We start from the raw sequence: 26,316 nt of genomic DNA, 5'->3' as shown, positions 1-26,316 counted from the left end.
GCTGAGACTCTGAATGTTCCACAGATACTGCAGGCTGACAAGATGCATTAGGCTGGCAAGTTGATGAAAACCCTTCATTTGAGATGAAGCTCGACTACCAGGCTCAGTCCTGGGTTTAATTCTTTCTAGTGTGAATTTAGAAAATAGCCAGTAACCCACAGAGATGTCGGGTAGCCTAACAAGGAAGTTTATTAAAACGTGAAAAATCCACATTCAGGTAGTAATTTTGGCATTCCTATACAACCATGATTTCTGAAAGAAAGCACAGCTGCTGAAATGGAAAAAAAAAAAAAAAAAAAAAAGATCCTCTAGAATTCAGGTTTGCTATTCTGTACATTAAATTGTGGTCCAAGACCAGCTGTAGCAGCATCACCTGGGAACAAGTGAATAGGACAGAATCTCAGGCTCCACACAGAACCTATGAATCAAAGTCTGCATTTCAATAAGACCCCCTCCTCCAGGTGACTCATAAGCACATTAATGCTTCAGAAGTATCCCACTAAAAAAACCCAACACCTTAAATAAACAAGGCTAAATTGCAGGCAAGCTATAAAAGACCTTGGTACTATTTATGACAAAGGATTGCTACCCTATATATTTAGCTAATTCACCTAAACCAGCAAGAAGAATATAAATGCCCTAAAAGAAAAATAGGCAACAACAACAAAAAGAATGAACTTGTAAATATGTTTTTCATTGGAAATTAAAAACTCAAATTCAGGTAGTAACAGAGCAAATTGGTTAAGTTTAAAAACAGCATTGCCCACTCATGTACAAGAGCCTTCAAGACAGTAAGTATTCCCCTATATTGTTTGGTACAATTTCCTGGAGTAAAATATGGCATTAAATATCAAGTGCCTTGAAACTGTAGAAATCATTTGATCCAGAAATTTCAATTATGTAATATGTCTTTAAGAATTAAACTGGGTGGGGAGACAGATGAATTGAGAGCTTGGGGTTAGCAGACACAAATTATTACATAGAGAATGGATGAACAAGGCCCCACTGTACAGCACAAAGAAATATAGTCAATACCCTATAATAAACAAACCATAAGGGAAAGAATATGAAAAAGAATATATATAACTGAATTACTTTGCTGTAAGCAGATATTGAGACAACACTGTAAATCAATTATACTTCAATACAGTAAATTTTAAAAAATAAAACAAATTTAAAAAGAATTAAACTGAGATATAAATACAAAAAGACTTATTGCAGCATTAACTCATGATGTAGAAATTTGGAAACATCCTAAATATTCAAAAGGTGGTTAATTAACTAAAAAGCATCCAACAGATGGAATTGTTATTCAATTGTTAAAAACCGTGCTGTAGAAGAATATTTAATAAATACAGGAGAAATGCCATTGTATATAGACATCCAGGTATGTAAAAAAATGAGAAGAACAAATACCCAAATATGAAGAGTAATGTATTTTATTGGGAAAGGGGGAGTGTTTTTTTCCTTTGTTTTCTGTTTTCCAAATTTCCTACAACGCAGCCATATTACTTTTTCTGAGGTGAAAACAGCGTATTTTGCAGTAGTGTGATAGCGTCAGCTTATACGGGCCCACAGGAACAACTGTTAAATTTTCTGGAATTTTGTGGAATTTTATTAATGTTAAGCACAAGCATCTTTACAAATTAAATGATATGGACTTACTAAATAAATTATATTAAAACAAAGGTAATGAATACTTAAAACTCATCATTTTCTAATCATTTTTGTAGATTTTACAATCATCAGCGAAGCTGAGGCTATATAAGTCTATCGTCTCCATGTAATAAATGGCAAATAATGTACTGCACATCTATTCCCAACTCAGTGTTCAGTGACATCATGTGGACGCTTGAAAATAGCCATGGTAAAAGTATTTCCACCATGAAGATGGCATATCCTAACCATCAAGGCTTTTTCTTTTCCCTACAGGGCCACTTGGTAAGCATTTACTAGTATACCACAGACTTCCAGCAACTATTTCTAGTGAAAAATGAATGTGGCCATTTGGGGTGGCAGAGGGGAAGGAGAGAAGGCTTCTCCTATTATGAGAAAATTAGGGAGGGGAAATGGTTAAATTTATTTCATTTTTCCAAGCCTGTTTCATATCAAAAGAGGTGGATATGGTGGTATCTAGTACCCACACCAATTAGTTACTGAAATTCAAGCAAACTCCTGTTTAGCACCCATTCATCTTCCTTTCTACAACCTTGGTTTTGGTTTCTACAATCCGGCCTAACCTTTCTGTGACACCCTAATCTGTAAAAAAGGGAAAAGGTAATACCTTCATTTAATTCTCGGAACTTTGGGTGAGTCAAACTGATTCATGTATTTGAAAGTACTTTGAAAATCATGGGATGTACTTATGATACTTATGATAAGAACCATGAACATGTTTATAAAATAAAATTAGAACTGAGTATGTTCATATTTATAACATATTAATATTGCATTAGCTTTAAAAGATTTTTAGCCACAAAGAGCAATAATTTTCATTTAATATCCTCCAGAAATATTATCTGAATACAAATACAAAACCCCAAAGCCCAAATTTCCTCCCTCTGTTTAATAGATCCTAATGTTATCAATGCAACAATTGATTTTTCCGGAAGTAGTTAATTAGTGCAGTAAAGTATGTGTGTGCGCCAAGTACCTGAAACTATAGAAGAATCTGCAAAAGACGATTCCAGTGAACTATTCTCTATGTCCAAGACCTCCAGATTTGGTTGATCTGTGGCCAAAAGGAGTGGCTCTTTGACTTCGAGACCATCTTCTTGTGATAAATTCTCAGACTCTGTGAACAAAAGTATCAGAAAGTAAACAATAGTGCCATACAAGCTTTTATACAGTATACGTAACTGTCATTGGTGTTTTGAAAACAAATAGGGGTTCCTAATAGAGATTAACCTGAATATACTTACATACTTTGAAATTCTAAACAGAATGCAGATTGCAATGAAATGCAAGGTTTTATACAATATAAAGAGCTGCTATTTTTATTTTGAAAACCAAGTGGGGTCTCTAGTAGAGATATGCCTACATACACTTCAATGGTTTGACATTTTGAAAGGTTTGAAACATGTTTTTACATTCTGACACAGTATTTTTATTTTTAATATGAACACAGTGAGTAATTCTTTTGTGATGATTAAATTTTATCTAAAAAGCCAATATAATATTAAGTATTATGCTAATCGTAAGTGCGATGATTTCCTATCTGACCATCACCTTTAGGAAGTAAGCCACTTATTTCAGTGATACAAAGTCACACATAAGACTGCATTAGTGAAAATGCAAATTTGGTGGTAGTTTTTCTTTAACTTGTGATCTTGCCATTTTTTTCTCTCACTGTGCATTCTACATGAGATGTACATATGCTTTAATGTCAGCCTACATTCATGTATTTTGAATTTCTGGAGATTTTTTAGAAATTTAATAAAATATTCTGATCATTCTTTTCTCTTTCCCTCTATTTCTTTCATCTGGCCTTTTTTCCCTTCAACCAACAAGCACTGAGTGTTTTCTTAAATCCTTTTGTGGGTTATGAAGAAAAACAAGAGTTTTGCCCTTCTGAAGTACAATCTGTCAGAGACTGATGCCATAAAGAACATTTCCTAAAGTATCATTTTTGATTAACCTATCTTAAAGAATAAGGAGAAAATACGTGCTGTGTATGGAGAATTTCCTGAAGACAACTGTTCTGACTTTGGAGTTTGTCTTTAGACAAGATGATTTGATAATATTCATAGGTATATATTATACATATTTGGGGTTTATTGCCGGGAGCCAGCGAGAGACATTCCACTCGTGACAAAGGTCATGAGGAAGGAGGCTCGGCATACGCAAAGGCGGGATGGAGCCTCAGGAGTCCCCCTGGATATTCTCGAGCATCTACCCCCCAAAAACCAGAGTCTGCCTACTTTATTGCTTTGTGCTCTCACCTCTGACTTTACTGGGGGCTGTCCCCCACCACCATCTCGCTCTCTCTGTCAAAGAGTTAACTTACAGCTCCAATTAATAAAGTTCCTGGGCAATTAGTAGTGTTTAAATCCAAAGGCCTCAGATGGCTCTCTAACTTGCCTGACAAGTTTACCCAGACTCCTACAGCTATGCATACGATTGTTTACAGTCTCCCAGCCTCGAGAGGCACAGGAAGCTTAAGATATTCAAATAGCTTAGAGCCTCTCAGAGAGTTAGAAACTGTCAGGATAAAACTAGTAAAAGATTTCATTGATAGCCAATGCTTGCTGCCAAGTTTCCACATCCCCTGAATTGTATCCTTGAATGTGTATTAATTAATATAGTTGGTATGTAGAAAAAATAAGTAGTGGCCTTGGTGCTAGCAACTTTAGACCCTTAAGGTAATAAATTCTTTCCTTTGTTGTAAACCCATTACACATCCGCCCTATAGGAATGCAATTTTATCTTCGGAAGATGGTGCAAACCTTAAAATAATTACCCTTAGAGAAAATAAGTCTTTGTTGATAAGTCTTTGTCAAGAGTCATAAAATGTTAATAGGCCTTCTGGCCAGAAGATGATGTAAATCACCTAAACCATTTGTATATGATAAATTTGCAGGAAAGAAACCCTGGTTTTTGATAAGGATCAAAGACTGCTGACTTTGCATCCCCTATTATCCTCTATGTGTAACTTAGGGTATAAAAGCCCCTGTTGAAAATAAAGCTACGGGCCTTGCTCACCAAAGCTTGGTCTCCCCATGTCATTCTTCCCCTCAATTTTCAGCTGAGTCTCCATCTGGAGCGTGGATATCCTCTGCAACCATTTATTTGCCTGGGCTTCTAAGACCCACTGGAGAAGGTGTCTAAGGTGGGGCACCTTCTGCTATTCGAGAGGGCGCCTGCGGCCTCCATGGTCAGAGCTAACCTGGTGTCACAGGTTATATTGATCTTCCGCGTAAACCAAGCTACTCAGCCTCTTTTCTCCACTGAATTTTCCTACTGAGCTATCCTCATTCTATTACTCTTTATATCTTTGATAAATATGTAAATAGTCGCCAACGCTGTCTCCCCTTCGAATACCCTGGATCAGCCGGGGCTGGACCTTGGCAGTTTATAATAATAATAGGCAATTTATTTTGTGCTTTACTAATGTTAAATCATTTAATCCTAAAAATAATCCCGATGGTAAGTAATATTATTATCCCCATTTCACAGAGGAGTAATTTGAGGCATAGAATGGGCAGGTACCTAGTGAAAGTCACACATCCAGAGACATGAAGGAGCCAGGATTCAGTAAGTGTCAGGCTCCAGAGCCCAGTCTCCTGTATTAATTGGTGCAGGCCAGCTTGACAAAGCACCGTAGACCAAGTGGCTAAAGTAAAAAAAAGTATTTTATCATATTTCTAGAAATTCGAAGTCTATGGTCAATATGCCAGATTTGGTCTCTGATGAGAGTTTATTTCTGAGATTGCTGAGTGTGACCTCTTCACGGTGTCCTCACATGGACAGAGACTTCATTTTTCTTCTTCTTCTAAGGCCTTGGGCCCACCAGACTGGGGCCTGCTCTGATGATCTCATTTAACCTTGGTTACCTCCTAAAGACATACCTCTAGGTACAGTCACAGAGGTGGTTGGGGCTTCAACCTCTGAATTCATGGGTTGAGGAGGGCACGATTCTGCCCACAGCAGCTCCTACCAAGTGAATAATCACAGCTAACTTTGTTCTGGGCATCAAGACTGGCTAAAAAATGATTAGACTCTCCTAATAAGATGTACAGATCAGCAAACAATATTTAAATTCCTGAACCCCTGATTGGATTTTCTGAGGACATGAGAAGTGAGCCCTACTTGTTTGTAATGAGTTTTTCAGGAGTACCCTGACTGCTGGTAGGGGTAGTGAGAATGTAAGAATACTGAATCCCAGATGGAGATTGTAACCTCTATCCAACTTTTGAAAGAAGCATAGAGGACTTCCCTGGTTAAGTGGTTAAGAACCCGCCTGCTAATGCAGGGGACATGGATTTGATCTCTGGGTCAGAAAGATCCCCTGGAGAAGGAACTGGCAGCTCACTCCAGTATTCTTGCCTGGAAAACCCAATGGAAAGAGGAGCCTGGCAAGCTACAGTCCATGAGGTCAAAAAGAGTCAGACACATAGCGACTGAGCAAGAGCCAGGAAGATTCCATGTGCTTCTGGGCCATCAAGCCTGCACAGTGCAACTACTGAGCCCAGGAGCCCTGGAGCCCGTGCTCTGCAAAAAAAGAAGCCACTGCAATGAGAAGCCCGCACTATACGCAACTAGAGAAAGTCCAGGCACAGCAACAAAGACCCAGTGCAGCCAAAAATAAATTCATTAATTTAAAAACTTAAAAAAAAAAAAACTCAGAAACCCTAACCCTGCTCCCTGCCTTTTAAGAGCTCACATATCTAGGGCAACATCTATCATCATCCACTTTGGTTGAAAGAAGGAAAGCCCCAAATTTAAGAGGATCCTGTCAGGACACCGGGGAGGGTGAAAAGAATGAAAGACAATTAATTACTGCCATGTTTTTTTTTCTTTTCAGAAGGACCTTTATTCTTTTTATAAAGTGCTTGACCTTCGCCAGCCAATGTAAGTCCACAGGTAGGAGGAATTTAGATAAACTAGTGCCTAAGCCATTCTGAAATAGACACTTAAAGACAGTCACAGTCATGGCATATAATAAGGAAAGTAAAGAGGAAGTTTTGTGAATATTAGATAGATGTATGTGATAGGTGCGTTATTACACAGCTATTACACATGTATTCTTCACCTAGGATTGCTATGTTCAAAGAATTAGAATTTGAAAAATCGAATTCGACTTCTAAAAAGGCACCAAAATATCTTAGAAAGAAATATGTTGTATATAACTTGTTGCTCTGCCCCAACAACCACCCCCAGAAAAAAAGAAAGCAATGTGGCCAGACATACTGTCTGTGTCACAAGAGTTGGAAGATACTTTTGAGCCAATCTTCTAGCCTTTTTCCTAAACTAGTACACAGCTGTAAGATGGGTAGTTACCCTCTACTTTAGAGGATGGATGTAACAAGGTCTTTTGTGATCTGCAAGGCTGCTCTTTCAAATATCCCTTGATACATGGAGACCAAAATTTCCCAGGAAACAAAAAAATCAAGACTGTAGCCATTTCAGAGTTCAAGTCTAGAATGTCGTCATGGATGGAAATGGTCCCATGTGGTTTTGAAAGGGAACTCATAATAAGGTGTGATCTGTACTGGAGTCTGGCTCATCCTTGAGGGATAAGGGAGACACTTGGCCCCATCATTGTTTGTAAATTTGACCTGAAGTTTCTTTAGAAGTAGCAGATTGGCATTAGAGTTATGCTATAGAAATAATAGCTGGGCCATAATAAATAAATGCAAAAAAACCAAACAACTCTAATCTTGATATTGCAAGCAAGTAGTATCATTCAGCTCCCTCCAGAGTACTAAAGCAAAGTCAAGATGCTTCCTATTGGGAGGGAATTTTCCTTATACAATTAAACTTTGCTGTGGAAATAGAAAAAAATGATAGTAGGAACCGAGGAAACTGCTAGTGGACAAATCATGGAATTACTCCTGGCTTTTGAAAGCTGGATTGACCATCTTTGGCTGAATGAATCCCCTCAAATCCCTAAATGATTTCAGAGAGAAGGGGGAGCCTCTTGAGCTTTTCACTTTGTGGCCATTTCAAACTTATGACACCACACAGCATTTGTTTTGGGGTGAAACAAAAAGACCTTCCACAAACATGGAAGGCACTTTACTTCCCATGGTTCACTTACACACAAGTTTATTAACATCAATTTTGTAATTCTTTAGGGCTTTTTAATATCACATAGTAAAAATATTTGTCTATATATACACATAAATATGCAAACACTATTATATATATAGACACACACTATACATATATATATATATACACACAGATATATATGTTCATATATATAGTGTGTATTTCTAACTACTGAGCAAAATTAAGCTATTTCATAAATAATACAACATAAAATCATAATATACTCTTTGGTCTAATGATTTGGTAATTATCTGTTTTTTCTTTTGTATAAGTAACTTAGAAAACTGTTTCTTATTCCATTAGAAAGTATGGTTTATGGAAACAGGGACTGCGTATGTCTCATTTAAGTCCATATCCCCAGCACCTGGAACAGTATCTGGTATATTGTTGGTACTCGTTACACATTGATTGAATGCCTGACTGAATAAAAGAAGTAAAGTAAGCTTGAAATGATTACAATCCATTTAAATTATATCTAATTGTGTATAAATTATAACAACTATATATTGGTAACCATTCATTGCCAATTAAATTTTAATTTGTCTTTCATTTGATACTTCTTTAAAACATAGGATACATACTCTGTAAAGAAAAATAAGGTGGCTATTAATACTATATTTACAAATAACATATGTGAAAGAGCTATGCTATTTGTATTATTATAATTGAACACTTTCAAAAACTCAAAGAAAATAATATTGTGATACATTAGCAATTACAGACTTTGTATCAAATGTTTAATAAATTCCTCAAAGTATTATATAAATGTCCTGAAGACTTTGCAGCATTATTGTAATAACCACTAAAATATTTTCTTCCAATTTATTTGTCTAAGCAATGTTAAAATGATCTTGATAAAAATCTCAGACAATCCCTTTGTTTCCAAAATAAGATGGAAAATGGAAAACATGTTGGATCAGGAGTCAGTGGCCAATATTCTAGCCCAGCTTGTTTAGTGTTATGGTCTTTGGGAGGTTCATCTTTTCCCAGGCAGAAATTTCTTCATTTGTAAGGAGAAGAAAACAGATCTGAAATTCAGATTCTAAATATCCTTTTCTTTGGGCACCGTATCTATAGGTTTCATTAAACTCTCAATCACGAGGTAAAACACACGAAGCTGTCCTTTGCAGAATTAGCAATACCTGTATTGCCTTCACAGCAATCGGTGCCTGTTAACTCCCGGGCAAGCTCATCATTTCCCGTCTGCCTCAGAATAGTCAGAAATGTAGAAAACCAGTTTTCTTTCTGCACAATCCTTTTCAGTAGCTCTCTTACCCCTGCTTCATTTCCATTATTTTCTGCAGCAGAAACCTGTTTTAAGAGAAAAGTAGAATTAAAGAAGTCAAACATTTTAATGAATAAATTTAAACAGAAACTAGCCTTTAGAAAAATTGAACCATATGTATAAAGGTTCATATTAAAAGAAAACACCATTAAAGAAAAAATCAATGCCACTTGCAGAAATTCTGGATTCTAGAGGGAGGAGATTCGCTGGGCCAATCCCCTTTTAAATGTCCACCCTTTTTTAAAGCTTTTGAGATATTCAAACCTGACACAGGAAACAAATGTTTTACCTCTATCATTCTGAATAAGGGGTGCAAAAGAAGGTGTCTTTAATCTCTACCTACATTATGTATGTCTATTTGCATCAATTTCCTTTTGTGTATATAGGGTTTGCTATTTCTTTTTAACTCATGGAGTCTATAAATAGGAAATCAAACATTTGTTATCCAACCTCTCTTTCTTGACTCTTACCATTATGGAGTAAGTAAGTACTATCACAGCTTTATATTCTTTAATATTTGTGCTATTTATCATTACTATATATATTTTTTTAATTTGTGTTTACTTAATACTATAAGAAATGTATTTCTATATATCTTTTTTATAAATAGGGAAGAATTATTTGTATATTCATTCATTCCTATCTTAAGCCTTCATTTAATTTCTTTTACAGATTAATCTAGCAAATCTTTTAAAATGTGAATCATTTGTGTAATCATTATTACAATGAACCCCCCAACTCTTAATATAGAGCCAAACATTTGGAGAAACGACCACATTTAGACCAGAACGAAATTAAGCAGAACACAATCAGCTTGCTATGCCATTAGGCAAACCACTTCACCTCTCCAGACTTCAGTTTCTATATGTGTAAAATTAAGCAATGGAAATGAAATTTCAGGGTTTGTCTGTCCTAGCTGCAGATTAGAATCACCTGAGAACTTTAGAAAATACTGATGTCTGAGATCTGCCCCCAGAGATGCTCATTTGTCCATGTTGGGAAACCAGAAATTTTTTTCAAAAGCATCTCTTTCAAAAGCTCATTCTAGCCAGCAGCTTAGGTAAGAAATACTGACTTACATACTCTCAAAGGTCCTTCTCAACATTTGTCCATCTTCTAGTATAATATCAACCTTTCAACTAGATTGTTTCCTACAAATTTGCATATCTTCTAGTCCTATAAACATTCCCATAATCATCTAATATCAGGAATTTGCATTTTTGGAACAATGCTTGGTATAAATTCAGTGTTAATTATTATTATGGATAACCGGGAAAATCATCTATCTTTATAAATGTTTCACCAGCAGGCACTACTTAGAACAAGATTATACTGCATATTTCTACCCAATGGATATGTTCATTTCATTAGTTAATAGTTAATTATAAAGGTTTTGCATATATCAACCCAATAACTCTGAAGAAGATACTGACATTAACCCATTTTACAGATCAGAAATCCAGGGCTCAGAGAAGTCCAATTACCTCCCTAACACCATAATGCTAGTAAATGGCAGAGGTAGAATCTGATCCCAGGCAATTGGCTTCAGAAGTTGAATGCTGCCTTCCTGAACTCTATAGCTGGTAATTGCCTCTAATTTTAAGTTCATTTTTTGACAAGAAGTGGTTAAAATGACAATAAAGTTTAAGCAATTTCTCCCTCACAGCATTTCTAAGCAGATTCTCGCTCATTTCCTATTTTTCTCTAATTTCATTAACTTTCTAATGGAAATTCTTTGCCTTCTCTGGTGTTTGTAACATTTTTATTATTATCTACTAATTTAAGCAGTAGTCACTAAAGATCCTAAATAAGACTGGTTTGAGCACCTTCTTTTAACTCAACTATTTCCATTTTTAATTATTTCAGCCTTTAATCAGCTTTGAACTCATTCCACAGAAGTAATCAGGAAGCATTTTTCTAAAAGGAACAAGGGAAGCACTGTAATAAATACTTATATTTTAAAAAGCTAATATATTATATCCACTAAATTTTCTTTGACTATTAATTAGTTATTTCTTTGAGTATACAATGATTTGCATTTGTCAAGCTTGCTTTGTCCTTACTCAGTTCAGGAATTTGAGAAATATTTTGCCACTATTTCCTACAAGTATTTTTATTATTTGAATGTGGAACTACATATAATACCTGTGCAAGTTTAGCAGCATCATCAAGGTTCTGAATTTTTAAGAAATCTTCCTAGTTTGGATGCTAGAAAGTATATCAATTTCCTTTAAAGCAACCATAAATTTTTTTAAATTAATCTGTTCTCTTAAAACATAGGAAAAATATAAGATCCCAGTACATACACTTGATTATTAAAATTCTTGGGAAGTGAATATTTAGACTTGAGACGGAAACAGGACAATGATTCCCACTCACATTTCTTCCCCATTTAATGTATTCTCGTGATTATGAAGTTAAAAATGTCTATGGATACATTATTAACTAATATATGGAGTGTAAAATAAATATGAATTTGTGGGTAATACAGTTCAGTGATTTCATATTCTGAATTCTTTGATCTAGTTATTTCTACCATACATTAATAGAGAAACCAAAGATATTTCTTTTAAACAGTGGATAGCCAACACAGTTGTAAAGTTCAATAAAAATGGTTTTTCTCCCTCAGAATAACCTCAGATATCTATTTAAAAGTAATGGTGACTTTTTAACATAGCAGAACTAACCCTCAGTACCAGTAAATCAGGAAGCAAACTCACGTTAAAAACAAAGAATTTTAAAGAACAAGTTCTCTCCAAAAGTTAATGTCTTCCTGAATGAATAAGCATTGTCGCACAGACATAACTAATTTCTTATTAGTACTTTTTATTGCTAAAAAAAATCTTATCCATCCTAATTTAGGTGGCAATACAATGAGCTGGAAGGAGACTGACCCCAATACTCAACTTAATGTAAATAGAACTGGGGGGTTTCTAGCTGGACTGGTGATGCTATCTCTGATTCTTTGTATAAATGAAAGGTGTATAAAGTCTTCCAGGACTATAGATGTTTAATGCTTTGAACTGGACGGTGCTGAAATATGCAGCTTACCTAAGCTGTTAAGACACTATGGAAATGTTTATATGAGTTCATGGATGTCTAAGTCATGGATGTACTAAGATGTCACTTAGCAGCCTAAATAGAAGCAGGTCAGTACAGGGGCACCCCTTTACTGTTAAGGATCATTCTATCATAATGTTCTGTAAAGTCATTCTTGTATTTATTAATGAGTCTCCAGCATTTACAATAGTGCCTTACATATACTAGACATTTTTTTACCTATTTGTTAGAAGAATGAACACAGATCAACACTGCATCATAAACTCCATGAAAGCACAGGCAGTATCTGTATTATTCTCCATTCTTTTCAGCACTATCTTGGTGTCTGGTGCAACATGCCACTCCATATTTTCAAATGCAATGAATGAATAATTAATCAATTAAATCAATTTCTTTGGGTATCTGCTGGTCACAAAACTAAATCTAGGATCACTTTTAGAAGCACTTGTGTAAGAGGGACAGGGATTAGGTGGTAGAGGTGGAAATCCTAAACTAAAATACAGACCAAGTAGAAAATGTCAACTGGAAAACAGGAAAGAACAAAAATAAAATATTTTGGGAATTCCCTGGTGGTCCAGTGGTTAGGACTCAGACTCTCACTTCTGGGGTTCTGGGTTCAATCCTTGGTTAGCAAACTAAGATTCCACAAGTCATGTGGTAAAGCAAAAAAATTAATTAATTAATTATTTTTAGAAGTCCTAATTTCTTAGTTAAATGCTATTTTAAGATGTCAGAAAAGCAAACTTGTAGATCTTATATTCATTATTCAACCATTCCTCCTCCCCTCCCCTCTGATGCCTGGCAAAGCAATTCATTACACCAAGCATTTTAATTTTTTATTCTGGACAACTTCTTGGAAATTAATCCAATCAATCAATACTTATTAAGCACCAATATCATACTTAATTCTAACTAGGTCCTGGTTTCATTCTTAGATGAAAAACAGTTTCTTCCTCAACTCACAGTTTAATCCATGGAATTTAGGAGGCAGATCTCAATTTCAACATAAGGCATTTACCTTAGTTCTTGAAACTTTAAATTCACAAGGAAATCAAACAAATAATAGAAGTCATCATCATATCAAAACAGCTCTTTCTTATTAATAAAGCTTTTTCATAAACAATGTTTCTCACTCATGTTCACTAAAACACTGTGAATGAGAGAGGAAATTATTATTATATCCATTTTCATAGTACATTTAGGATCAGGAAACTTAAATAATTTGGCCCAAAGGAATAGAGATGGTAAGAAACAGAGATGTCAAAATCCAGGTCTTGCCATTCCAAATTCCCATGCTTTCCTCACCACACTTTTCTGTAATAAGATAAACATTCCTCAAGGAACCCATATCAACATGCTATGGATTCTTCTAAACCTAGTGTTTCCTTCCCATCGTCCGCCATTGCTTCCTTTTGAGACAGATGGTATCTTTAAGAATGATGTGCCAGGATCTCACACAGACACTACTGCTCCTTAGAAAGCCTCCATATATTGCTCCTCCATTCTCCCTTATGAGAGAGAAATGGGCTTGCTTTGGCCTTAACTGCTACCAGTACACAAATGTCCTTTTACTGTATATCTTCTTTGTGTCAAATCCCTTGCATTCCTGCTAGCTGCCTCCAAGCTTGCCAGAATCAAGAACTTGGATAAAATCTAGCTGGCGGAAATTCAATCCAGGCAAGACAAAAGTGATGCTGATAGGCAGACGTATTTAGAGTAAATAAGGAGAAGTGCTGTTTCACTGGCAATCGGGACATCATACCCACCAAACATAAACAGCTTTGTGGTGTTACTGGACTCTGTTGCTTCTGGACTTCCTAACAGCTACTGTGGCTGGAAATGCCATCTTCCATCTCCAGCTGGCTTGAAGGCTGCATACTGTCTTCCAAATTAAGATTCTGCCACAGTGATGTACACATTTGTCATATCCAGCTGGACTACTATAATGCGTTCTAGCTGGTTCTCAATACACAAAACTACATAAACCTTACTGACAACAGTGTAAAGTTATTTACTTGTTGGGAAAACCAGTCATCAAAATTAGATACACACTTAGGTCTTTGGACAGGCCCTATGGCTGTCAAGTTGACAAAGGAGCATTAGCTTTAGTCACTAAAGATCAAGTCACATCATAGGCTGATAGGAGTCCCGTGCCCAGAACTTTGTAATGAGGATACAATTGATAAACTAAAAAGAAAGAAAGAAAGAAAATGTCAAAAATCACAGCATGTTAGACTTTGACCCCCCAAAATGGGTTTATTTGCCTACATGCCTTTCAAAATAAAACTTTCACTGTACACTCTAAGTCAGATTCGAATAGGACAGAGTTTCTATATGCCACAGTACTTCCTTATTCACTGAAAAATAATGAACAATAAAACGCTAAGTGTAATCCCCTATAAAATTCTTCCTGTCAAAATGGCACCTAAAAAATCCATTATTTTTCTATTACAATGGAAAATTACTACCGGCTACATATTTTTTCAATTAATTATCTCCAATTTTTGATTCCCAAAGAATGCTGAAACTTTGATTAAAGAAAAAAAGAGAGAGAGAGAGAGTGTGTGTGTGTGTGTGTGTGTGTGTGTATGTACTATGTAATTTCCCCATTTGGACCAAAATTAAATGACATAGTGCATAATATAGGCCAGAGATTGGAAAACTTTTTGTTTAAAGCCCAGATAATGAATATTTTAGGATTTGTGGGCTATATGACTCTATGTTCAAATGCTCTTAATGCGCAGAAGCAATCACAGCATGTAAATGAATGAGCATAGTTGTTTCCAATAAAACTTTCTTTATGAACTGAAAATTTTAAAATTTAAACATCATTCTTGGCTTTCGGGTTGGTTTAGCATGGGTCATGGTTTGCTGATCCCCGTTCTATGCAACTACATATAATATGACATAAAATTTAACACCATCAGAAACTAAATCCCTAGCTCTACCACTGTCTTCCTGGTAGACCTTGGGCAGGTTATTTAAACTGCCTCAGTCTACTCATCTGTAAAATGGCACAGTTAATAACACTAGATTACTAACTAATAACTCAATAGATTATTGTGAGCATGAACTCCGATAACAGGTTTTGCAAATGAATCTAATTGCACAGTAAGTGTTTAATAAATGCTGTCTATTAGCATACATTATTTTTCTAGAGTTCTTTCTTCTGTAGCTCATTTCCATTAAAGAATTAGAAGAAATAGCTGTTTTGTGTTTAAATTTGCAAAATTATATTTTTAAAAGCCTAGACAGTCTCAAAGAAGGAGGGAACCAAATTTACCCAAAGATGTCAAAAAACATTTGGAATGGGGCAAATGGAGGAACAACCCCAAGTAGCAATATCTGCCTTTAAGTCCAACTCCATTTGAACTGACACCTACCCGATTTCTGTCTTCAATTGTCAACAGTTTCTCCTCCACACATTTATCCAAGACATCTGCAACCAGAAGCTTGTCCACCAGTGTGGGCTGAAGAAGGTTCAGCAGTTGGAGACATTCATCGTGAGCGTTCTCAAACGATGGAGAAGGCAAGTCCGTAAGCTCTGGGTTCACGTAGCGGGCGGCTAAGGGGTTGCCTGCTTGCCGGAGGGCCTCTACGAACATCCTAGCCCAGCCGAGCGGCCAGTTCCCCCTCTCCAAGGTGTCCAGAAGCAGATCAGCTGCCTGAATGTCCCCAGTGGTGGCGGCCGTCCTCTGAATATGCTCTTTCACTTCTGGAGATAGAAAAGTCAGGTAGTCCAATACTGGTTCCACCTGGATGTACCTTTTCACTCTGGCCCTGAAACACGAGATGAGATAGCAGAAATTCTTGTCTGCGAAACTCCCGTCCGACGACATCTTTCTTCCTCAGAGGTGGGAAAAGACTCTCCCAGGTAGATGGAAAAGTTGTTCTCAACTCAGCGGATAATAGGTATCTTCGCTGCTGCTTCGGAGCCGCGGGGCCTGTAGCAACGCGCTGACGACGGGGTTTGCCTGCAGGACCCCTAGACGGGCGCGCGGGGGCGCGGTGGCACCCGGGCAGGTGGGCAGGTGCGCAGGACACGGCGGCGGCGGCGGGCGCTCGCGTGAGCCGGGGGCCAGGGCGCCGGCTCTGCTCACTCGGGTGGGAGTTTCGAGTCCAGCCTTCCGCCAGGCAGTTATATAGTTTGCCTGACTTCGGTTTCTGTTTCGATTCTCTTCTTCAGGACTTTCCACACGTAATCCGCTGGGCCGGGAGTGTCTGTTTGGTTGGGGAGGAGCCACCTTTTGGTCGGTTCTGGTAAGGACAGTCCTTCGGCCCTGTGGGAAACAGAAACGGAAAGCGAATTCTCTCTTCCACGGAGTAAGACAGCAGCGCTTCAGCAATGCCAGCGGGTATTTTGTCTACTTTGCAGGGCTCGGAAAGAAAATTCAGACTTCCCTCCCCGCGGCTGTCTCGCACCACCCCTTGTCTGCTAAGACCTGGAGGGCGTGCAAGCGTGACTGGGGACTTCCCAGCCCAGAGGTGAAGAGAGACTGCCACAGACCCTGATGTCAACAGGAAGTTATTAGGCTTGACTGGCGAAAGCAGGCAGCTCCCAGCCCCGCCCGAGTGTGAGATTACAGGGGCAGGCAGAGAGATGACACTAAGAAGACGTCTTTTCGGAGATATGTAGCCCCCCAGGGTGAAGTGAGCTCTTTCCAGGATAAACCTGCCCTCCTGTGGGTCCCCAAGAAGTAACTCTTTCCTCTGGGAATTTGTGGGTGGGTATGAAAAAGAGCAAGTAATGATAAACAGTTAATCAACTTGATTACTTCACGCCTAGATTGTACTGTTTATTTGGCTTTGACCAAGGCCTGGTGACAGACGCGGAAGGACTTGAACTACCAACTCAGCTTAGGAGGAAGCTAAGACTGAAGGTTTTCTATCTCCCAGTATGTAAGTTCCCCATATTCTTTAATATACAACGTTCCTTTAATAAAACAAACAAAATCCCCAACAACTTATTTTTGATGTAGCTGCCATTCTTTTCTTGGATTCAATACAGCAAGTTTTGGCTGAAGCAGCCAGGAACTTAATTAGCAACTAATGTACCAACTTGTAGTAAACATCAACATTTGTCTATGTCATGAGGGAAAAAAAAAAGACACCCACACTGAAAAATGGCAGCTTTGGTTCAGTACAGAAGCCACATAAATGTGAGTCCTTCGGGTTGCTACTCACTCTGGCGTTCTGCAGCCCTGGGTGACTATGGGTGGTAGTTTATCTGCTTCATAATGAGAACCTCATGGTCCAGAATTATATGGAGGTGGAAGGGGTCATTTAGGCTACTGAAAAAATATACTTAGGCAAAGCAATCAGTTGGTGGGCTTCCCAGGTGGTGCAGTGGTAAAGAATCCACCTGCCAATGCAGGAGATGCAAGAGACTGGGTGGGGAAGATCCCTGGGTCGGGAAGATCCCCTGTAGAAGGAAATGGCAACCCACTCTGGGATTCTTACCTGGAGAATCCTGTGGACATGGGTTAACAATGCACATTCAGTGAAGTTTGGATAGGTCAGAGAAGTTTGGTGGTGTTTTGTTCTGGGTAGGAGAAATACAGAATCTTTGTTTACCTGAGGCATAGAAAATACCCAATTCAAAACGTTATAGCTGTTTTCTTACTTTATTTACTAACTACATTATGTACCTAGTAATAGATTTTTCCTCCCCAGGAATTGTAATATGCTTAAAGAAAAGACATATTTACACAGGACCACTACAGTACTCTGCACATATGTAGGCCATTGCTGATTTTCCACCTGAATGGGAATTTTATTTGCCTTGACTCTGCTGCTGCTAAGTCACTTCAGTCGTGTCCGACCCTGTGTGACCCCATAGACGGCAGCCACCAGGCTCCCCCATCCCCGGGATTCTCCAGGCAAGAACACTGGAGTGGGTTGCCATTTCCTTCTCCAATGCATGAAAGTGAAAAGCGAAAGTGAAGTCGCTCAGTCGTGTCGGACCCCCAGCGACCCCATGGACTGCAGCCCACCAGGCTCCTCCATCCATGGGATTTTCCAGTCAAGAACACCAGAGTGGTGACTCTAGCAACTGGCTTAATGTCAAAATACATAGTGAAAGTTGCTGAAGTGAAGTAGAATGTTGAGCTTGCAAGTGAGCCTGGTTTATGCTTTTCTTTACTGTCTCTTCATAAAATAATTCCATATCTTTAGTTACTTTGGGAAGTTTATCTTGTAGGTAGAAGATAAACACATTATATGCTTAGTTATGTGTATACAAAATTATCTGTTAGGACTGTTAAGGCCCGCCTCCTCCTCCCCCTTTCGTTGCTTGCAGGTAGTATTCAGTATTTCAAAGCAAAAACAAACAAACAAACCAAAAAACATTGTGTCCCATTGTACTCATCTTTAGTCCTTTAGTTTCAAACATTGGGGAATAAAAAGAGATTATTGATTAAATATAGAGAAATAATGTCATTTTCTTAATACCACGAAATTGCTGTCCTGGTGAAAGATGATCAAAAGTGGAGGTGTTTGGTATTTAGATTATGGCATTCATTCATTCAATCACTTAAAAAAAATAATTATTCAGAACCTACTCTGTGACCAGTGCTGCCCTAGAGTCAGTTTATAAAACTTAATAATGTTCCTATTTTTATGGATGTCGCATTCTAATGGGAGGAGGAAGATGGGAAATAAATAATAACCAGAAAATATACAGTGTGCATGAGGACTTTAGTAACATCTAAATAATAATGCACATGGCAGTTTCACGGGTGCTTTTCCATATAGATGCCCTCTCCTGACCCTCACCGTTAGCATCACATAATACCCATCAATAACAATACATATTTACTCTCAGGGAAGAGTTGCCTTGCTGAATGAAGATTGAGTGATGAGAACTGATTTTGAGGGAAAATAGAAAGAAACCACTATTTTTAGGATTGGGCCATTGCTGAAGGAAAGAAGTTGGGGTACAAGGAATCTAATCTCTCAAAGTGTATCCTTTTTCTTCTGTATTTTTACTGCATAGTTTGATTTATTTTCTCCCTTTTGTTTTAATAGAGATTTTCTATGTCAAGTTTCTTCAAATAATTTTGTTTATCATCCTCCTCATTGCTTCTAAATGTAAGTTTCTGTTTCCTTTCTCCTTTGAGGTAGGAAATCATACTGACCTATATCTTTTCCTTTTTTCTTGAGCTGCCCTTTCTTTTTAAACGCAAAAGAAATATTTCCATCTCTATCAGTTTTAAAAGTCATCTTTTAGCATTCTGTTTTTTAAATAGTCACTGAGGAAGATACTAGATAACAGGTTCTTGCTGTTAACCACCTTACCATTTGAGTTTTCTTCTATTAAGAAGTAAGAAAAGTCAAAACTGCCATGTCTTCAACAAACTAGAACTACAATTTAATGGCCATACATGGCAGTCATGCCTTTTCCAGAGAAAATGACAATAATTTAATTTGATGAGGAAATAGTTCTAGAATTGTCATTCTGTTTTTTTCACTTGTTTACTAAATTGTATCAGGAAAGATCCTACTCTGTATAATTTAAAGTTAGATGCCCTTCCACTGGCAGAATAGGGTTGTGATTATGCTTAGAGATTGTGAGCTCAGGAGATCAGGATTTACATCTCAGCACTGCCTCTTACGGAGAAGGCAATGGCACCCCACTCTAGTACTCTTTCCTGGAGAGTCCCGTGGACGGAGGAGCCTGGTGGGCTGCAGTCCATGGGGTCGCTAAGGGTCGGACACGACTGAGTGACTTCACTTTCACTTTTCACTTTCATGCATTGGAGAAGGAAATGGCAACCCACTCCAGTGTTCTTGCCTGGAGAATCCCAGGGATGGGGGAGCCTGGTGGGCTGCTGTCTATGGGGTCGCACAGAGTCGGACACGACTGAAGCGACTTAGCAGCAGCAGCAGCAACTGCCTCTTAATTGCTGTGTCATCTCAGGAAAATAACCTCAAATTTCTCAGCTGTAAAATGAGAATAATGATGATATCTGTACTATGTTAAAAGGTTGTTGTAAGCACTTAGCCCTAATCCTGGCATGTTACACATACCCTATACTTGACTGCCAGCAATTTTTTTGGACAAATAATAAGTAAGAGATAGTGCTAGCACTCAAATAATACACAAGTTATAGAGGAAATAACTTAGTTATACGTATAAACATTATATAATAACTGGCCATCTAACTGAGTTTTTACACAGTATCCCTTTCTGCAAGAAGCAGAAGCTGATAGGTTGATACAGCAGAAAAGTTTGAAAGGATACTGTTTGTATTTCAAAAATATAAATAAGTCGAAAATAGAAAAAAAAAAAACTAAGTTTACCAGGTCATGATAACCATTTCCCAATTATTCTCAAAAATTCAGTTTTAAAGTTATAGTTTTAAGTGTGCACTTTAGAAAGCTTTTCAACACAAATATTTGGGCAAAAGTATCAGGTGTCAGAGATACATTTTCCAAACATCCATTTTTTCTAAATCCTTCCTCCATAGCTTAAGTCCTTTTAAAATTTTACTTGCATATTTACACATCTTTAAAACAACACCTTTGCCTCAAAGGCATAGATTGACTGGGCTTCTTTTATTTTACAATAAATGTTCAAGAGCAAGCTACAGTCAAATGTTGGTAGAGTGCCTTGTCTTTTCCTTGAAATCCTGGTTGGCATGTAGCTGATGGGCATTGTGGGGTTAGCAGTCTCAGCCTGGGTCCATTCTGATTGAAGAGTGGCTGTTTTAATTGCTTACTACCCATGCCATACAGCTAGTTAAATATTTTTATTTCTCTTCTGCTCTTATACAGCTGACAAAGTCTTCAAGTAGGGACAGAGACATGAGTTAGTGCTTAAAATGAATTATTGAAATCACATATTGAGATAAATCCAACCAGACTTCTGAATTGCTAAATAAGAGAGTTACACTAAGATTTAAAAAATAAAGCATTGTCAATTACAAATTATTTTTATTATTAATGCACTAGATTATATCAATTACTTTTAAAAATCTTGTTTCATCTTTATCTCATCCCTTATTTTTAAGTTTTTGTTTGTATTTTATGGTATGTCATAATTGTACATGTAAAGAAAATGTATATTTATGTATATATTAGGGGGTTCATGTTCAAAGATTTTAGCTGATAGAAATCAAGAATAAAGTACTTGACCTCAGCTCTAGAGAGCCTTCTAAGGGCTAGTTCAGTTCAGTTACTCAGTTGTGTCCGATTCTTTGCAACCTCATGGACTACAGCACACCAGGCTTCCCTGTCCATCACCAACTCCTGGAGCTTACTCAAACTCATGTCCATCGAGTCGGTGATGACATGTCCATCGAGTCAGTGATGCCATCCAACCATCTCATCCTCTGTCGTCCCCTTCTCCTCCTGCCTTCAATCTTTCCCAGTATCGGGGTTTTTTCTAGTGAGTCAGTTCTTCACATCAGGTGGCCAAAGTATTGAAGTCTCAGCTTCAGCATCAGTCCTTCCAATGAACACTCAGGACTGATTTCTTTTAGGATGGACTGGTTGGATCTCTTTGCAGTCCAAGGGACTCTCAAGAGTCTTCTCCAACACCACAGGTCAAAAGCATCAATTCTTCTGCACTCAGCTTTCTTTATAGTCAAACTCTCACATCCATACATGACTACTGGAAAAACCATAGCTTTGATTATATGGACCTTTGTTGGCAAAGTAATGTCTCTGCTTTTTAATATTCTGCCTAGATTAGTCATAATTTTTCTTCCAAGGAGCAAGCATTTTTTTAATTTTATGGCTGCAATCACCATCTGCAATGATTTTGGAGCCCCCCAAAATAATGTTCCCATTGTTTCCCCATCTGTTTGCCATGAAATGATGGGACCGGACTCCATGATCTTAGTTTTCTGAATGTTGAGTTTTAAGCCAACTTCTTCACTCTTCTCTTTCCCCTTCATCAAGAGACTCTTTAGTTCTTCTCTGCTTTCTGCCATAAGGGTGGTGTTATCTGCCTATCTCAGGTTCTTGATATTTCTCCTGGCAGTCTTGATTCCAGCTTGTGCTTCATCCAGCCCAGCATTTCTCATGATGTACTCTGCATATAAGTTAAATAAGCAGGGTGACAATATCCAACCTTGACGTACTCCTTTCCCGATTTGGAAGCAGTCTGTTGTTCCATGTCCAGTTCTAACTCTTGCTTCTTGACCTGCATTCTCAGGAGTCAGGTAAGGTGGCATTCCCATTTCTTTAAGAATTTTCCACTGTTTGTTGTGATCCACACAGTCAAAGGCTTTGGCATAGTCAATAAAGGGCTAGAGACTGTGATACATTTGAAGAGGAGTATTAACAAGAATGAAGGTGTGGAGGTGAAATGGGAGAGGGCTCCAGGAGGAAAGTGGAATGCGGCTTTTAGATTTTGGAAGTCGAACTTTCAAATTACTTGTGCTATTATTGCTTTGTGACAAATGTCAGTATATTAACACATGGAACCTGAATATATTTCAGAGCCTATTGCCAGACATGTGCTGTCCAGATGATTTGTTCCTGAATTGAATATTTTAACAACATTAATTTTTATTTAAAAATAGTTTATATTCGCTGTAGAAATTTCAGGGGGAAAATCACATCATATTGAAGACTATTATATGAATTACTTATCATTCCATCACCAAGAGATAGGCATTATTAATATATTTCCTACCATTTTTTATTGCATAAATGTATGTGTAAATGCATATGTGTGCACATGTATATACACACTCAACATCTGTTCATTAGAGGGTGAACTGAGATGGTCTTGCCTAGAAGGAAGAGATCTTCAAGAAAGAGATCACCATAGGTAGATCGTATTGACATTCCAAAGGGAGAATCTGTGAGAGATTCCTGATGGCAGAAATGGCCAGAATATGACAAGTTCATTCCTGTGTTTCATTTGCTGTACTGACCTTAAGTAGTCCCAGGTCTGGGCTTCTCTTGTGGCTCAGATGGTAAAGAATCCAGCTGCAATGCGGGAGACCTGGATTTGATCCCGGGGTTAGGAAGATACCCTGGAGGAGGGCATGGCAACCCACTCTAGTATTCTTGCCTGGAGAATCCCCATGGACAGGGGAGCCTGGAGGGCTACAGACCCAGATCTTCCATGAAAGTCTGCCTATACAGGTCTTCCACATGTAATAGGTTTATATTGTGTTGCTGTGGTTAATTAAGGAGAGGTAGTGGCTCCGTCGAAAAAGGCAATGGCACCCCACTCCAGTACTCTTGCCTGGAAAATCCCATGGACGGAGGAGCCTGGAAGACTGCAGTCCACGGGGTTGCTACAAGTCGGACACGACTGAGCGACTTCACTTTCACTTTATAGTTTCATGCATTGGAGGAGGAAATGGCAACCCACTCCAGTTTCTTGCCTGGAGAACCCCAGGGACGGGGGAGCCTGGTGGGCTGCCGTCTATGGGGTCGCACAGAGTCGGACATGACTGAAGCGACTTAGCAGCAGCAGCAGCAGTGGCCCCATGTGGTGGAGCAGAGCTACATAAAGTGTACCTGCAGAAAGTGAGAGACGGAGATAGATTGAGAATTCTATGCAGAGGAGATGATGAGAGCATAAGCCCTATAGAATTTATCAAATATTTTATGAACTGTGCCAGACTTCACCATGCTCTGCTGGATAGGAGGGCCATTTCAGTAGGCATGCTTCCAGCTGCGAGGTAAAGATGATGCTGAGTAAATGTGACCCAGCAACAGGGAATTGACTTTTCACACTTAACAGGAAGAGCCAATAATTCATTGAGGTTAGAAGTCTGGGGTGTGCCCTATAATTTTCTTTTCTTCTCTTTCATGGTTGCAAAATGACTGCTACAGGTCCCCACATCATTTCTTCCTACAACTCCAGTTCAAAGCAGGTTGTAACAAGATGAAACATAGAGTTTCTCCCACTTGCGTTTTCTCAATAGTGAAGAGAAAAATGCCCCACGAGTTTCATGCAGAATTTTTTTTATATATCTCATTGGCTAAAACTTGGCTGTGTCCACCTCCCCTAAAATAAAGTGATACCTGCTCAAAACACTTAAAAATTCTGATTTTTAAGGCATTGTTTTTTTATAGGAGCTCAAGCCATTTTATTTCAAAAATAACCCAAGGCTGGCTAGAAAAATTTGTCTTTTAGATGCTTTCCTTATCCAAGCACACACATTGCCCTCCCAGAGAATCCCCAATAGGAAGTACCAGAGCAGCCACTCAGTTCCTTGTTGTGTGGCAAAGTGAGCTAGAAAGTTGCTCTCAAGCCTCCCTGTCTCACAGGCAGACATATATACAATTATCTATTGCATCAGAATCTCCACGATTGGAGCTTTATTGTCAGTTATTTCTCCTTTCAATTCCACTTGTGATACTAGTCTCCGCCAGACTTGAGAACTAAGGATTAGGGCCTCTACTAGCATAGCACCAATGGAAAGTAGAATGAGGTCTCATCGTCCGCTATAAAGTCACATTTAATTCACGAATACTGAACCACTGCCCCTGGGGAAGTATAGAATTAGGTTCCTGAGGTCATAATATTTCTAAAATCAATTAATGCATAACCTTGTTTTCTGTGTGTTTCTCTTTAAAGACCCCTTATTTAATATATGTTGTTAATTCAGTAACAGTATACTCAGGGTCAACAATACTGTAACTCATACCTGAATAAAGCATATCTAACACATATTTCTCTTTGAGGCACATCACAGCCTTCCAGTGCTTGGGTATGCCAGATAACACTTCAGGACTATGCTTGGGGTCATTTCAAACAGTGAAATCACCAACAAAAAGTGCAAAACGATGAAACATTAATGCTGAACATGTATTGAAAAGGACGCTGGTTTGTAAGGTGAAAACTGAAACAAGAAGCAGAGTATCCCTTTTTTAAGCCTCAGCTGGGAAAATTAAATTTTATAATATTTTAAATAGAATAGTTCCTGAATACACCTACAAGAATTTAGTTTTTCTCCTCTGAATTCCTAATGAGAACAGATGTGTCCGAGTCCTGCATTTGTGTGTCTATTTGCACATTTGTGTTGAGGATATAAAGATCCAACAGTTCCAGGCGGCTTGCATGGTCTTTCCCACCCTTCAGAACTGGTACACAATCCTAGAACTTAATCAGAGGGTTCCATTTCATTGATTCTTTCTCCCTCAAATGCAGTAAAAATCACAAGACAGATATATTGTACTATGTGAGAGATTTTTAAAATTTTAATGAAAGAGTAGTCCAAATTATTTTGTTACTACAAATGATCTATTTAAAATACTTAAAGAATTTATGATTTTAATAGAGTAATGTTAATAAGGATGCAAACATGGACTATGAGTGTTAACTAATTTTCTACATCTCAGAAATGTTTTGTTTTTCAGGAATAGACTGTTTACATGCACAGTAATGTGCTGTGTGTCATTAATTAGGAATTAAAAATAGCATTTTCATTTAGTATTTGTAAAACACCACAGTGAACTGTAGAAAAAACCTAAACTTCCTCACAGAATGAAATTCTGAAAGCTGACCCAGGGTCTTAGGTGGGGCCAAACGCTGCCTTTGGCCTATTAAGTTCCCTGGAACCTCAATGACCCAGCTTCTCCTATGTGGAGCCAACAGACTCAAAGCAGCACCAAATCCTAGACATTCAGCTGTAGTCATACCATTCACTTCCCTTGCTTCCTTCCTTAGGCTCTTCTGTACAGCGACTGGCTGCTATGGTGATGCCTCTGCCGCCACCTTGTGGGAACTTTACAATCAAATCTTAATTGCATCACAACTGATTTGGCTGGTATCAAGTAAAAAAAACTATCCTTTGCCATTCATTTTTGTGATACTGTATAGGAAGAAAAATAAAATTTCAGAAAGAATAACATACTGCACCATACCCAAAAAGCAGACTCATCTAGTAACAAAATGTTTAGTCTTATTTATGTCATATTCATTGATTTTTATGTAATGCAACTATATCTGGAATACAAAGTCATAAGTGGTAGAGAACATCACCAGATAATTTTTATTATATTCCATTATACGAAATATGAAATATGTCATCCCAGGAAACTTTCCTGTTAAGTAAATCAAAGGTAGAAACTTATTAGCACATGATACTATTTGACTTTTTTAACAACATGAGTTTGAAGTGGTATCACCTTATGCTTTTAATTTGCATGCTTCCAAATTTGAAATAAAATTTTGTATCAAATATTTTTTAAAGACATTGTTTCTATACTATTCCTTTTCCTTGAAA

General features: G+C 37.9%; 1 protein-coding gene and 1 long non-coding RNA gene across 3 annotated transcripts in view; one reads left to right on the top strand and one right to left on the bottom strand.

The window, feature by feature from the left end:
* The window catches only part of IFIH1 (interferon induced with helicase C domain 1), a 56,507-nt gene extending 39,904 nt beyond the window's left edge, over positions 1–16,603 (bottom strand). For both annotated transcript variants that reach the window (XM_055572413.1, XM_055572414.1), the window contains exons 1-3: positions 15,502–16,603; positions 8,916–9,084; positions 2,654–2,794 (exon numbers count right to left, since the gene is read on the bottom strand). In XM_055572413.1, the coding sequence (XP_055428388.1) occupies positions 2,654–2,794; positions 8,916–9,084; positions 15,502–15,957 (766 nt within the window). In that variant the 5' untranslated portion in view covers positions 15,958–16,603. The remainder of the gene's footprint in view (positions 1–2,653; positions 2,795–8,915; positions 9,085–15,501) is intronic.
* LOC129646374 (uncharacterized) lies at positions 16,256–17,057 on the top strand. The gene is made up of 3 exons (XR_008711895.1): positions 16,256–16,378; positions 16,494–16,800; positions 16,905–17,057. It is a non-coding gene; the product is annotated as an uncharacterized LOC129646374 (long non-coding RNA).
* Positions 17,058–26,316: the final 9,259 nt, after the last annotated feature.

The sequence above is a fragment of the Bubalus kerabau genome, chromosome 3, assembly GCF_029407905.1.
Source record: "Bubalus kerabau isolate K-KA32 ecotype Philippines breed swamp buffalo chromosome 3, PCC_UOA_SB_1v2, whole genome shotgun sequence".
NCBI classification, from domain to species: domain Eukaryota; kingdom Metazoa; phylum Chordata; class Mammalia; order Artiodactyla; family Bovidae; genus Bubalus; species Bubalus kerabau.
This window is presented reverse-complemented; position numbering and strand designations above follow the sequence as displayed.